This window comes from Copidosoma floridanum, unplaced genomic scaffold, assembly GCF_036245765.1.
Source record: "Copidosoma floridanum isolate Cflo_tuat_1 unplaced genomic scaffold, Cflo_Japanese_pri ptg000004l, whole genome shotgun sequence".
Lineage (NCBI taxonomy): Eukaryota > Metazoa > Arthropoda > Insecta > Hymenoptera > Encyrtidae > Copidosoma > Copidosoma floridanum.
In genome coordinates, this window is record NW_028321881.1 from 40,729,077 (window position 1) to 40,744,082 (window position 15,006).

The 15,006-nt window shown below is 31.8% G+C and overlaps 1 protein-coding gene across 5 annotated transcripts; it reads left to right on the forward strand.

Moving 5' to 3' along the window:
* Positions 1 to 5,448: 5,448 nt before the first annotated feature.
* LOC106644595 (synaptic vesicle glycoprotein 2A-like) lies at positions 5,449 to 13,779 on the forward strand. Of its 5 annotated transcripts, none has more exons than XM_089595765.1 (12): positions 5,449 to 6,089; positions 7,553 to 7,784; positions 8,021 to 8,210; positions 8,280 to 8,441; positions 10,275 to 10,437; positions 11,538 to 11,659; positions 11,894 to 12,132; positions 12,228 to 12,582; positions 12,674 to 12,817; positions 13,002 to 13,161; positions 13,231 to 13,358; positions 13,474 to 13,779. In XM_089595765.1, the coding sequence occupies exons 3-12, from the start codon at positions 8,165 to 8,167 to the stop codon at positions 13,575 to 13,577; spliced, it is 1,623 nt and encodes a 540-aa protein (XP_089451891.1). In that variant the 5' UTR covers positions 5,449 to 6,089; positions 7,553 to 7,784; positions 8,021 to 8,164; the 3' UTR covers positions 13,578 to 13,779. The 5 variants fall into 5 exon arrangements, with proteins under 5 accessions (XP_089451891.1, XP_014215673.2, XP_014215680.2 ...); XM_014360187.2 differs by having other exon boundaries at positions 12,228 to 12,578; positions 12,655 to 12,817; XM_014360194.2 differs by having other exon boundaries at positions 12,228 to 12,578; positions 12,670 to 12,817.
* The last annotated feature ends 1,227 nt before the right edge of the window (positions 13,780 to 15,006 follow it).

A 15,006-nucleotide genomic window follows, 5' to 3' on the forward strand; every position in this document is an offset into this window, starting at 1 on the left:
CTGGTTCAAGTGTTAAACTAATTTTTTTATAATTATGTGTATGCTATCGTATCTAAGTGCTTAAGTGTTATGCTTTTCACCCCTATATTACCGATGTAAGTTGATTTCAGTTTCTGCATCTTTGTTTCCTTCATTTATTTCTATGTTCTTATTTGTTACATCTTCCATTCACGTATCTTTGTCTTCAGCAAGAACTTATCTCTATGTCTTTTTAATTTATTTTCTAATTTGGTATAATTAATGTCTTCATGCGTCATTTTTTTGTGTCAAATTAATGGTATTTGTTTTACTTGATCAATAATAATTTTTTTTAATCATGTTAATTAAATTTTTTGATTGTTTTATTTGTCGTTAGTATTTTCCTTATTAAGTTTAATCTACTTGTATACTTTTGTATATTTCAGCTGTGTAGTAGAAAAAAATTTGTTTATCTTTGTGTCAATGTCATTGCAAGCCACATCTAGTTTTACTTTGTGCGTTTCGCAGTTTTAATTTTATCTAAAATGACTTTGTATTGATTTCTGTGTTTATTAACTAATATCCTTATCCGTGTACTATTAACCATTCAGAGTAAAGAATGAATTAAAGATTAGAACTTAATATTCAAAATTGACGCCAAAAACTTTTAAAGCTGCATTGTTAAATTTAAAAAAAACTATATAAATCATTGGCTCATTATTTACATTTAACAATATTTTGTACCTCCTCATTATGTCCAACTAGGCATTTTTTTGAAGCGAAACAGTGAAATTTTCGTCTGCATTTTTCCATGGGTCTCGATGTTATTGAATGGACCTGAGCACGAAAAATAATAAAGTACAGTTTCATTAATTTGCAAATTGTCTTTTTACAGGTAAAATAAATTTTTCGTGTGTTTTGAAAGAAATTTTACCTCATGAATTGAAACTTTTCTCGTAAGAACGACGTTCACTCGTCAATGCAGTGCTTTCTAATCATCGCTGTTGTAAGGAAATGGTCAGCTTATACAGGTACAAATCAAAACAAAAATGCTTGATAACGATTCAAGAGTAGGCAATGAATTTATAAATAAAAGTCAATGTAGTTTCAACATTCTAGATTTTTTTAAAACGTGGAACAAACCTTATACGAGTGAATGTATGTTTTTTTTTATTTCATGGTGATAGAATTACATTTGATATGTATTATTTCGAGAACTAATTTTTTATTATAATGAGATTCTTTATCAATGATTTTTGTGTCATTCCAGTTGAATGAATCATGACAATTAGAACTTGTGTAGCGTTGATGAGTGAGCGACTTATTTATTAAATAAGTTTTGCTTCTTGAGGTAAAATTTCTGTTGTGAATGTTCAACATTTGTGAATGTGCAAAATTCGGCATTGTGGAGTATTTTTTTCAGTAGTTTTATTGTTGTTTGTTTGTTTGTTTGCTTGTTTTGTTTTTTATTTATTTATTTTTTCTTAAAGCCTGCAGACTGGTACCTCCACCCAGCGAAATTTTGCAAAGAATAACAACCAAAAAGGAAATCAATCTCTGTTTGAGAATTTATTTTCACCTTGATTTTGATCGTACGATTGTTCTCAACCACATATATAATAATTGATATCCCACTGTTTTTGTAGAAAGTATTTCTACTTTAGTTACTTATTCAATCGATTTAGTGAACAATTTTTTCTTTCAGTTGTATGATGTTTATTTAAAAAAAAAAACTTTTAGTTAGAAAAATAGATGTCAAGATTAAGTATTTCTAAAAATTATAAAATAATACTGATAATCATAAGGTGCAATCAACTGACATTGACTCTCTAGTATTTTGTAAAAATTACTTGTACACTCTCTTTAGTTTTAAATCAGAACCCAATAATTCATGTCCATATGTATTACATAACACTGAGTTTTCACATTTTTATCAATATAAATAAGAAAAATGAAACAGGAAACAGTTTTGCAAAGCTTTAAAAATAATTTTAAAACTCTTTATGTGTTAAAAAATTACATTTTAAGTGTTAATGAAGTTTTTTTGTGAAAAATTTGTTATTTACATGTTATTAATAATTAATTTATGTTCTAGTTTCATAATTTTTTAAATTTTGATAGTAGCTTTAATTAGAAATATAGAAACTGTGAAACTGAAAAGGTTGTAGTTATTATTAACAACTAAATTATTGATAGCCAATGACTACATTTTCATTTTCAATCAAAAGTAATTTCCATGCTCTTTGATGTAAAAGAGTTTTAAAAAATTACGTTAACACCCTTTTGTTTCCAAAAATATAAACAATTGAAGATCTTAGTCTGTCGTTCGACCAGTGACAAGTGACACGTAACACTCACAAACTCTCACGTACCTGGGCCTGATGAGGCTGATACAAATAACCAGCGAAACGTTGCCGTATTAAACTAAGAAATACAAATACTCCGGGTATTATTATTTCTTGAACCTTGCCTCCAACGGATCACCAATCACCTTACTTCTCGATACAAAGTATACTTGACTGAATACATTGTGCACTATAAACATTTAATTATACATGATCAAACAAGATCTGAAACTCTTTTTACATGTCATCTTTTATGGATATTCGTGTCGAAAAAAAAAAAAACTTTTATATGCGTCAGCACTAGACATGTGACGCAAGCTTATCTTCTTTTAAGAAAATTTTACTAAGATTATAACGAAGCTGCGATTATTGTCTGACTTGCATCAACTACTAATCAAACGTCAGAGGAGGTTTAATATTTACGAGATACAAGAATTGTATTTCAACGGCAGATTCACAAATGTGTAGTCTTGCTCTGCACTTCGGAGATATCGGAAAAGCTCGCTGGGCATTTCTCCCGCTAGACTTATTTTAAAAGCTAGGCTAGATTTTTTCAGTTTTTAGTGAAACCCATTAAGGAACTGTACGTATCCTTGTAATATGTTTAAACTTTGAGTCTAGTTGTACTTTAAATTTAAATAAAATTGGGATTTGCTGCTGAGAAATAAACTTTATTTGTTAAGTTTGCATTAGAAGTAAAAATTGTAAGTACTTGAAAAAATTTATTTATTTGAGTGAGTTTTCATAGATGTGAGAATAACAAACATTATAAGATGTTTTAAGAAATATTTTATAAAGGAAATTTGCATGTTTCCAGTAATGTCAACGGTGCACTTACTTAAATTTATTCAGAAAAAATTAATTAAGAATGATTAATTTCATATGCAGACAATTAAATACGTATGACCCAAATATTTCTCCCTCTACGTACCGTTTTGATGACACTTTCCGTTATTATATAACTTAACGTTATAGCTACTGACAGCTTCTATAATGCTTCAATAACACTTAAATTTTTTTTTTTTTTTTTTTTTTATCAATAATGTATGTATGACGCCAATCAAATAAACAATATAAAGTAGAGTAAAACCTGTATCAAAGTTCGTGAAACCATTGACGACTTTTCAACTGTATTCCAGAAAAAAAAATTTTTTTTATCAAAACAAATTTTACTTTATCAGCAGTAGCTTGGTTTTCACAGACTGCCCATAATTTATTATTGATGACGATAACAATTTACGGTAACATCTATCCTCTGTGGCAAAGATTTTAAAATCACTTTTGATTCTGTCATTAACGTTTATTTTCATTAATATAAGATTTTAATGTATTCTGTCCAATTAAACTATTTTAATTAGTGACTTAATTTCCCTTTTATTTTCAATTTGTATTACTACAGTGAAATATACTGTTACTGATAACCAATCGTTTGTTGGAAAAAAAATTGATGATAAAAATTTAAATACAAATAGTTTTGTTTTGATACTTATTTAAACTATCGAAATGAGAATGTTTTTTTGTCGTGATTAGATCCTATTCGACTGAATTTATAGCTATTAAATATTTATAAGCGAGTAAGCAAACAGTTCTTACGTTTAAATTAAGAAAGCCTCGAACAACTTGCCATCCACCAATTGACACTCAGTGCAATAAAAATTGTGTAAAAATACGGTTTTGTTATTATTTTCACGTTGTATGCCATCAATCATATTGCTTCCAACCAGTAATACCAGAACTAAAGTTTTTCATATTGCAATAATGTTTTCCTAAACTTTTTTTTATTCTTTTATCTACATTTATTGATATTGAAAATTCGTTGAAATAACCATAAAAGTTAAGTTTAAATACATTGTAAATGTTGTGTTTTTTGTAAAAATTAAAGTTGAAAATAGTAAACATAAAAAATTTTATGTAAGTTTTATCTGGCAGCTCAAATACGTATAAAATAAATAAAATTTCTACATAAATTTTGTGTTAAAAATACAAACTGTGGTAAGTATTTTATAATACATAAATTTACATGATTTAAGGTGGCTTGGGCGTCTGGTGCCGTACCAAGCGAGGGGCCCTGTAAGGGTCTATGGATTATGAAAACTATTTTTGTTTTTTGTCAATATCATTGAATATCTGAATCACGTATTCGAATTCCAGAGTGTTATTGGCCTAAAAGATTATAAAATATCAATGAAACGAATAATAACAACTCATCATTTTAATCTGCTCATGCACAGAAGAATGTAAATCACTTTTCCCTTAATTTTCTGAAAATTTACGTGGTTGACATGTAATTTTTACAACTCTAAAAGATTAGTTATGAAAAAAAAGAGAAATGAAATTTATATTTGTAGAGGTTTATCATTTACTTTTGGTGTTCTAGTCGTATAAAACTGCGTGTTAAATTGGTGAGTTTTTATTAGCAGTTTTCTGAAAAATAAAACAGTTGACCCTAGTATTTGTTTATCGCAAATTAATAAGGCATGACTCATTTAGATAATTGTTATTTAATTATATTATTATTTTTATTTTTATTTTTGAGATTATTATCATTCCAATAAAAATCGCTCAAGCCACCTTAATAATTCGCTCAAACGTTGTGTGCAATGAAATTCTCACACAAGATTTGTATAATTTGAATGTTATAGCAGCATATAATTTGTGCAATCACAAAACATTATCGATATGTTACAACCCACAAGTAAATTTAGACGAATTTTAATACAAATATAGTTTAAAATATTGTCTGATGATACTAATAACGTAGGGTGATATTCAAACAACACTAATGATTTCTTAAAATAGTAAAGATAAGCATATTTTTAAGTTAATTTTTAAAATACGTAAACTCGTGTTAAAATACAATCACACGTTTATTTATAAACTATACTTAGTTTGTGTTTCTTTAAAGACGAGCATTAACATACAATTAATACAGAGATTTTGTATTTTTTAAACATATTTATTGCGATAACTATATTTACTTGGTACGTACCAAAATTTCATTACATAAAGTACCAAATTTCAAACCACATGACTAAATGTTGAGCCATTTCAACTTAAAACTTGAATAACACCAAATTTCCATAAAAGATACAAAAAAAAATAAGTATAAAAATGATTTCGTGAATCCAAATTATTGGGTTTTTTTCTCTTCTATTTAAAAAACATTTCAAAAATTCCATTGATTTAAAAAACAAAAAAAAAACAAGAAGTTGTATACGATACTTTTTCATGTTCGCAGAAAAGCAAGTCAGACGAGAGTCAATGCCACAGACTTTTTCAGCGCTGGAGTACAATTAAAAACGAAAGTTGAAACTTGATTTCAAAATAAAAGAAGAGAATCAATAGCGATGAGGTTCTTGCACTCTTTCTTTCTCCCTCACTCGATCAGTAATTAATTAACAAGGTTGTACGTAGCAACAAAAAATTAACAAAATACAGACGAGTAGTGCTTGTTGGGGCAAAGCAGCTTTTTGCAAGAAAAAAAACGTGCACGAAGAAAAAAACAGAGATGAGTGCCGCATCGGTGGCTGAGGAAGAGAAGGAGCATAAAAAGGAGAGGAGCAGCTGACGCCTGAGCTAACAAGCGAGTAGTGCGTTGGCCGGTCGGCGAAACCGATCAGCTGCCAAAAGCATCGTTTCGCGCTTTTGTTTTTCGTCGTTCGCCAAGTGAGTTTAAAAATACAATAGCAATCAAAAACATTTTTCTTCGACCAGTAAGGCGTACACTGAAAGGAGAAAGAAAAATAAGTAAGGGACCAGGAGCTGATCTCACAGCAGAGGACGCAGGTAAACTGAATGATCGGATGTTGTGAACTGGCCATTTGTAAGCGATAAATTCCTAAAAATAGGATCGCTCCTCTACTACGTGTATACATACCAGATTTTTTGTGGGTGCATATTATGTTTGTAAGTGTGTTGGTGTTAAACAATAAAAAAAAAATTTTTCGCTTGATGCCAAGTGCTTGTTAAATTTTTTCTAACTTTATCATCAACACAAACAGCCAAGCGGTTATTTTTAACAAACGCGGATCGGACTCTGACACTGTGCAGGTATACCGAGTAAAAGTTGAACTTTACAATACTTCGAGACTCACGTGGTCTTAGATATACGTACAATTTATCGAAAAAATTATTTATCTGCAATTCAAGAGCATTTATTATGCTTAAAATAGTGCCTTGTATTTTTGACAAATATTATAATTCATTAGGATGATAAATAATTTACAACAAATCCACTCGTCGCTGGCGTGGTGGCATTGAATAATTGCGTGTGTATTATTAAAATTGTAATTCATGACTGGTACAATACGAAACCAAAATTTTACGAAATATATTCTAAGTCAAATTGGCAGCGTCTCACTTGATCGCAAATTTATGTGTACAAGTACTGTTGGTTCGATTTCCGGCATCATCGATTACATTTTCAAACAAATCTTGCGAAAGATTCAAGTACTAATTTGAGAAATAAATCGCTTAAACTAAAAATTTGACTTATCGTGCTATCACAACGCTCATAAGTAAATAATATTTCTTGAACTAATGAAGATGTATGCAGTTTTTAACCATTGAGGAAAAAAAAGTTAATGAGACTTATGTTTTATTGAAAAAATACATTTATGTGTTGGATATCATTAAAATCATCAAAATGTTGTACGGCTTACTAAATTGGCTATTATTTAGCTGCAATCGCTGTATAATTAATTTTTATTGTTGATTTCAACCAAATACATTAAATTTAATTATGAATAATAATCATTGATCGAAGAAGGTTTCACACACGTGAGACGGGTACGATGAGATACAATCATCATAGCTGTCATTACATGAATTACGTACCAGAAAAATATTGAAAAAGGCATCAAATAAAACAAAAGTACCGAAATAAAAGAAAATTAATGCATTGACAAGTTTGTTCGTTCACATCAAGATAAAATTTTTTAATCGTATATGTGGATTAATTTGAACAGTTAAAATTTAAAATGTTTGTCTGCATTATAATTTCGAATACATTTAATAGAAAATTTATTAATTAATTATGCTTCATGATATTATTATTCCCTTCATTATAAAGCTTATTTCTAGTATTGCTATGCAATGAGAAACGCGTAAAGTGTTAAAAAAAATTTTACAAGAGTACGACAGGAAAATTATATACAATGTTACATTGCAATACAAAAAACCACTGATCGTTATCTAGTAACGTATCCTCCGCAGTTTGTGAAAAAAAAAAAAAAAAATTTGAATTCCAGTAAAAAAAGCTTGCTCGGAGAAAAGCTCATCCGGGACGCTTGGTCACGCAATCTAGATGTATACTGTCGAGGTACAAGGGGTTATCAATGCCGGAATCGACAAAAGAACTTCCACCTTCCGTATGATACGCGGCAACTCCCGATGACAGGAGATCGGTATCGCACGAACCGATCGCTGCTCGGTGCCTGGAATCCCCAATTTTTAACCACACATCCCAGCGAACGGAGGCAAGTGAGTACACTAAATTTGACAATTAATTAATGACTCGGATCGGTCATTGTTTCTGCCTTGATTACGTCTGTCGTGACATTAATTGTATTACACAGTAATATAAAGATAAGAGTGCGATTACATAATGCAAGCATACGTCGAATATTGAGGAGAATCTCAAAAAATTATTAACATACTGTTTTGAAGCTTTCTTTGATCAATAAAATTTATTATTAATACAAGTTTGTGCCACTTAGTACGCGTGTCAATGCAAATGACACGATAGTTATCGAGTCTTATATCCAGGGGTACTGGTCGCAAGTTCGTCTCTCTACCATCGATTCTAGGCGATTGGAGTGGAAATAATAGAAACAACACAATATCCTCGTCTGCCTTCCAAAATGTATCTTGAGGAAACTGTGGCGCAAAAAGCTGTCGAGCAAACAGGTGATTATGAAACGTGAAATTACAAGAACAAATCAAAAAAAGTTTTTTTCAATAATCAAACCTCAATAGGCTTCGGCAAGTTCAATTTGAAGGTAACGGCTGTATCCGCGTTCATATACCTGAACTGTGCGTTTTCTATAACCAGCGTCGGTTTCGTCATACCAACTGCGGCTTGTGACTTCCAAATGACGACCATCGACAAAGGACGCATCAATGCAGCTCCTATGCTCGGTATGAACTGTGTTTCTCGCTGTAATTCATTTTTTCTTTCTTATTTTGGTGTTATTGGAAATCAACTCTAAACAAGGTTAATGATGTTTACTTACAATGACATATTTTGGTTGCGCAAAGTTTTATTGTTATCATCTCTACTAAAAAGCCATTTGGTTCCGTTAATAGAGAAAATGGAATTAGTATTATCTACAGTGATGACAATTATTCATTTTAAACGATATTTAAAATGCAAATGACAACAGCTAAATAAAAAAAAAACTATTATGAACTTCAATGGTAGGGAAAGTAATTAAAAAAGTTAAAAAGCTATTTTTCTCCATTTATGATCCAATATCTCATTATTTGTACCCTTGCATTTTAATTTTATTTTTAAATACCGTTATTAGATTAAAAATGGTATATTACGTAACCAACATGTTTTTGTATAGTTAAAATTTGTACATTGAGAATGAAAAACTTGATTTAACGCGTACACATATTCAAAATATTTTCATTATACCAAAGTAAGCTCTTGAGTGAAAATCCCATAATTGACTGATCGTGACGTTGACCAGTAACTGTTGTAAATCACAATTGTATGGTACCTTCCTTAAAAATACCGATCGTACAAGCATAAAATTACTGTGTTGATTTGCTATTTGTACATTTTTTCATAGTTCCATCTAAATAAGAAAAAATGGTGATATTTACTAAAATACTGTTTTTCTCTACAAAAAAAAGTTTACACGGTATACATGTATTTTCCAAGTGAGTATGGCAATTTTTTCTTGTCGGTAAAGCTGACTCAGATTATTGCATTAAGCAAAAACCAGAAATTATTTTACACACTGAGTACATAAATTATCAGTATCCACGCATTACGTTGTTATTGATGACATCGTTATTGTGTTTGTACTTTTTATTGTTACCACGTATTGCTTTAGACAGATTTTTTTGCAATACTGGAATATTTTTAAAATTGTCTTCACACAAGCTTTCAATCGTCATAAGCAAATAAGTTCAAGTTTAAACTATAAAATAAAATATCATGTATAAATGGTTGTGGTACAAAGTAACGTGGGACAACTAAGCATTACATTTCTAATGTAATGATATACAAGCTTAAAGTAAAATCGAATTTTATACCAGCTTATTATCTTTTGTTCATGCAAATAATATACGATATGGGCTCCAACAACTAGATAAATCACGGTAACACTTATAGGTGCAAATTAAAAATCAATTTTGTTACGTGTTTTAGCGTTATAATTAACTTCCAAGTAAATCAAAGATGATCTCTCACTCTCGTGCATAGAAAACTCGTTGCTAAGAATAATTACAGGCCTATCTGTAAATTCTTTGACGAACTGCAATTATAGCTTTTGATGAGAGTCGGGGATTCTCTGGTCATTTTGTACGTCAAGGCCACGGACAGCAATTATGCTCCTTGCAGCGTGTGTTTTGTTTTTCCTATCTAAAAAACTTATATAGTTATAATGTAAATTTTTGTAAATTCTGCTTTCATCCTGCTCTGGTTAACTATTTTTATACTACAATTTAAATGGTCTGCTTGATAATTTACACAATTTTTTACCTATATAATTGATCTTACTTATCATGGCTTAGAGTATATACTACATCTGATTTATTGGAAGCATTGCTGCTAGTAAATAAACAATTTTTGTTAGATCTACCTACAAAAATGTTTTATGAGGCCTTTATTGAAATAGTAACTGAAAACAAAGTACTGCAAAAGATGTTTCTTGCAATTACATGAAATGTTCTTTGCACTATCAATCTCTCATTTGAAGATGAAGAAAAAGAGTAACAGTCAGTTTTTAATTTTCAAAGGTATGGTCGTTGGTTCTGGAATCTGGGGCTACATGGCAGATTTGAAAGGGCGAAAGATCTCGCTGCTGATATCATTGTTCTTGCAATTCATCGCTGATGCTCTTGCATCTATCGTACCAAGCTACTGGGCCCTTGTATTTTTCAAGTTTCTTAGTGGTATTGGGTATGTAGACTTTTTATTCAGCGCTAGGATAATATTGCATGCAAACCTTAGTTTTTGTCGCTTCTGATCTGCACTGGCATTTAATTTTTAATAGAGTGAAAGAGTAGCTATTTTGAAAAAAGAAAAAAGTTTAACTTACGCGTTTTATGGAATGAAATTAATTGAGTTTTTATAACAAATTCAAGTAATTTATAAAAAGATACAACTAAAGTTTAATAGATGAATTTTTGTTCTTAAACGGGTTTGATAGTTCACGTTTGTAAGATTTTATCAAAGAATATAAAATTAAAGGTACTTTCAATACTAATAATCAAATTTTAATGAAAACTATTTTTTTAATTACAATTTTACAGATTTATGTTCAACAGGAATAGAGTTTTATAGACAAAATTATGTGTCTCTTTAAAATACAACTTTTTCTTGTAGCACAATTTTTTAAGAAGTAAAACAAAAACTCTTAATCGTAAAAACTGAAAAAACCAGTCGGAAAAAGATTTTGTTGTTTAAAGTATTATCAACTTAAAATTCAATTATCAAATGTTTTTAAGATAATTTTTAACATTTTTTTACAAAAAAAAAAAAAACGTTTTATTTCTAAGAACAGATACATGCCCACAATAAAAAGAAATCGTTCTAGATCATTAGTAAATCTTTTCTATAGAGTCTCATTTCACATTTTTACTTTATTTTTGGATCAGATTATTAGGTATCCAACCTGTATTACTCAGAAAAATGTAGTGTTTGGGTACATAATATTTTTTTCCCATAAGACTACAATAAGGCTTGCTCGCTAATGCTGTGGGATACAATGTTCTCCCTGGTGGTTCCACCCTGAAGTAATGCTAACGCGGTTCGAGGGTGAAACTACAGCTTTTGGGCACAAGGGAGGGGTTTAGTGGGTATTACTGATCTAATAAAAAAATCCACTGAGTCACAAACTACCGTTGTTCCTGCAGTGTGCATCAAGGCATTTTCTCTCTCTCTCTCTCTCTCTCTCTCTCTCTCTCTCTCAAAAAAAAAAAAAAAAAAAAAAAATAGTAGAACTAAAGAAAGCCAACTCCCAAAATTCTCTGCAACTCTAATTTTCACGTATCTTTTAGTGTAACTGGTCAGCTATCAATTGTTTTTACGTACCTCGGTGAATTTCAACCAACAAAATATCGTCATCGGATACTGTCATGGATGGAACTATCTTGGGCGATTGGGGTCATAGTAGTTGCTCGTAAGTCTATTTCTTGAAATGATTAATAATAAATCAAGATTTAAAAAAAAATACTTTTGTATTGTTCTAAATTTTTCACGAAACTTTTTTAAAGTTTCATCTATTACGCAGATACTATTCAAAGTCATCATAGAAATATCATGTATCATTCGATGTATTTTAAAAACAAAGTTTGTTATAAGTGAGGGTAACTTGATAATGTTATTTTAAATAGTTTTTTTTACTTGCCTACAGTCTTCGCCTGGGCCATCATACCATTGACGTTCGAATACAAAGGTGACTTTTTCCAAATGAGTTCCTGGAATATATTTGTTTTAATGAGTTCCTTGCCAGCCCTAATAGCTGGAATTTGGTTGATTACGTTGCCAGAAACTCCCAAATATCTGGCTGAAAATGGCGAGCGTGAGATCATGGTAAAGGTCCTAATGCGCATGTTTGTGGAAAACACCGGTAAAACTCCAGACCAGTTTAAGGTAGGCTCTTCTGTTTTGATAAGAACAAAATTTTCATTTTTTATTTTTTCTTGTACTTCCATGTGCTTGATTAAATAAATATGTCAATTCAATAGGAAAAATTATCAAGTTGTACGATTCCGTCAATCAGTGATCTGGTTAACCAAACAGAAGAAACTGAAAACGAAAGGACAAAAAAAGTCGTGCTGACAAAAAAAGAAAAGCTCAAGGAGCTATTGAACAGTTCCAAGGTACAGGCAAGAACATTAATTCAAAAGCCATACGCCAAGAGACTCATCACCACAAGTTCCATAATGTTCTGCATGACCTCGACTTACTACTCCCTCATGACGTGGTTCCCGGAACTGTTCCAGCGATTCGCTACCTTTGAAAAAATCTTTCCTGAAGAATTTGCTAGTGTCTGCACCGTATCTCAGCGCCTTGCAGCGAGCAATAACTCACTTCATGTACGTCGATTTTTACAATCTGTAATCGTTTAATTAATCCATGTTGGATTATTTCAGGAAATAATATTTAATCGAGGAAGAACTGTTTCAGATAGAACAATTGAGTGACCCCTTTGGCTGTGACAGCCAGATGGACACGAGTGTATACGTGAACTCGGCACTGCTAGGCGCTGCTTGTATTCCTTTCGCAATTCTACTTCCACTGACGGTCAATCGCCTCGGCTATCGCATCTATCTCCGTACGTAAACAGTTAAGATACAACACTTATGCTTCGTACATTGTGATTCAGTAACCCCGAAACATTTGTATTCTCATTGTATTTCTATCTCTTACAGAGTCATGTCGCTATAATTTATTTAAAGAGATTCGATCATTTTCAATCACTACTAAATAATTATTTAATCAATTTTTAATATTTTCAGTATTTACGGCTACTATCGCCTGTGCCACAACTATAGCATTCTTTTTTGTGAAGACATCCACGCAAAATCTCGTACTCTCGTGCGTATTTGAGGCGTTCACTTCACTTAACATTAGTGTTATATTTTGCGTTTTAGTAGATTTGTTCCCTACGAATCTCAGGTATGTAAACAATTGAGATTGACGTAGGAAAAGAAGTTCCTTAACTGACGTTTTATGATCTTTCTAAAGGGTCATGGCAACAGCGATTACGCTGTTCGTCGGCCGTGTGGGCTCGCTTTTTGGCAACATGCTGTTTGCTTATCTCATAGACGATTATTGCACTGTACTTATCATAGTAATGGCAGCTCAACTGTTTCGTGAGTTCATATATCGATTGTGTATTCATTTTCAACTTTGACTTAATGAAATTATTAACTCAGAATAATGAGGACATGTAGAATATTGATTTTTGAAACAATTTTGATGTTACAGTTGCCTCCGTTCTATGCTGGGCCACACCAAGTAGAAACAAAATGAGAAAGATCCAAGGTTTTCCAAGCAAAAAAATTAAGAACAAAGCTTTCAACCCATCCTAATGACTTCAAAAGGCTACAAAAGGGTAGTTTTCTCACCTCTGGAACATGAAAACTTAAGGAACAAGTGATATTCATCATCTTTTGATAAACTCAGGAATAATACGAACCATGAAGATGAAGTATTTTTCAGATGAGAGACTTCGATGCGTGAATTTAAGTATTGATGTTTCATAAAATCTGAAGCCAAATTATTCACAAGGAATATTTTTTTAAAAAGACTTTATTCAGTTTTATTAAAATAACTTTTACGTGGTATAATTAGCTAGTATTTTTTAATTTTGTCGATATTTGACTCTAAGTAGGTCTAAGCTGAAGAATTTTAGAATGTATGATTTATTTATCGAGACGAAAAAAGTTTAATTCATTAGTAATAAATCAAGTGTATAGCCAATAATACAATAAAATAAAGATAAAAAATTTGTTAATTTAGAGCCAAAAGCTAAATGATATTTAAATTTTTTGAGACCATCATTATATTTTGTATTGGTCTTAGACATTTTTATAAAATCCTTATAATCAATGAGTTTGGACTTTTAAACGTAAAGTACACGAAATTCGAAGTTTTATATATAATAATTATAATAATATTACCCAAAAGTGATGATTCTTACCATTGCTGAATACTCACTCTGTTGATTTGTATTTCGCGGCTGCTACCGTCTCGCCCCCTCAGCCACTTGTACGGAGACCCGGCATGCTGCCACGGCTGCTCATCAACGGTCAAAAGGGGAGAGTAAAAGAAAAACGTCGAGTCAGGCCAGCACAGCAGCCATCGTATCTTTTTGACTCGACAGCACTGTCCTCGTGTATTATACTTTTACGTTGTAAACTCTGCTGAACTTAGCAGCCACGCATCAGCGTTCTGTATCGATCATTTATTCCGTCAATAAATAACAGTTAATCCAACATTGGTCCTTCAAGCCAGATTAAGTTGGTTAGATCGTGCAGCTGAGGACAGGTTACCTCAAGGCACCGTCAACCTGGGGCAGCCAGAACTGCGTCATCTTATTTGCAATGTAAGTAAGTCGTTTGCATGTGAGACAAAATTCTCTGCGTCCGAGCACACATGGAGAAAATTGGGCCGCTATTGCACGTGATGTAGTCAGACAGAGTCGTGCCACGCAAAGAAAATTGCGAGGTTAGGAGAGAATGCGGGCCCTGAGTGCACGTGATGCAATCGTACTAAGCTGCACCAAGTAACGAGCAATGCGATCTTATGTGAGTCCTCATGTGACGCGCTGAGAGGAAACCGTTCAGACAACTGTCGTGCAGTTTATGTCGTGAAAACCACGCCCTAACGCAATTACCTAGCTCAGACTGTTGACTGTATCATGTGTGATCAGGCTGCGCTCGGGAGACGAGTAGTGTCGAGTCTAACATATGATGTCTTTAGGGTGGACAAAGGCTGGTCAGATGGTTTTGCCACGCA

Coding starts and splice junctions, on each gene's coding strand:
- LOC106644595 (XM_014360187.2), top strand. CDS start 8,165: ATGTATCTTGAGGAAACTGTGGCGCAAAAAGCTGTCGAGCAAACAG. Junction 8,442..10,274: donor CAATGCAGCTCCTATGCTCG/GTATGAACTGTG, acceptor TAATTTTCAAAG/GTATGGTCGTTGGTTCTGGA. Junction 12,818..13,001: donor CGGCTATCGCATCTATCTCC/GTACGTAAACAG, acceptor TAATATTTTCAG/TATTTACGGCTACTATCGCC.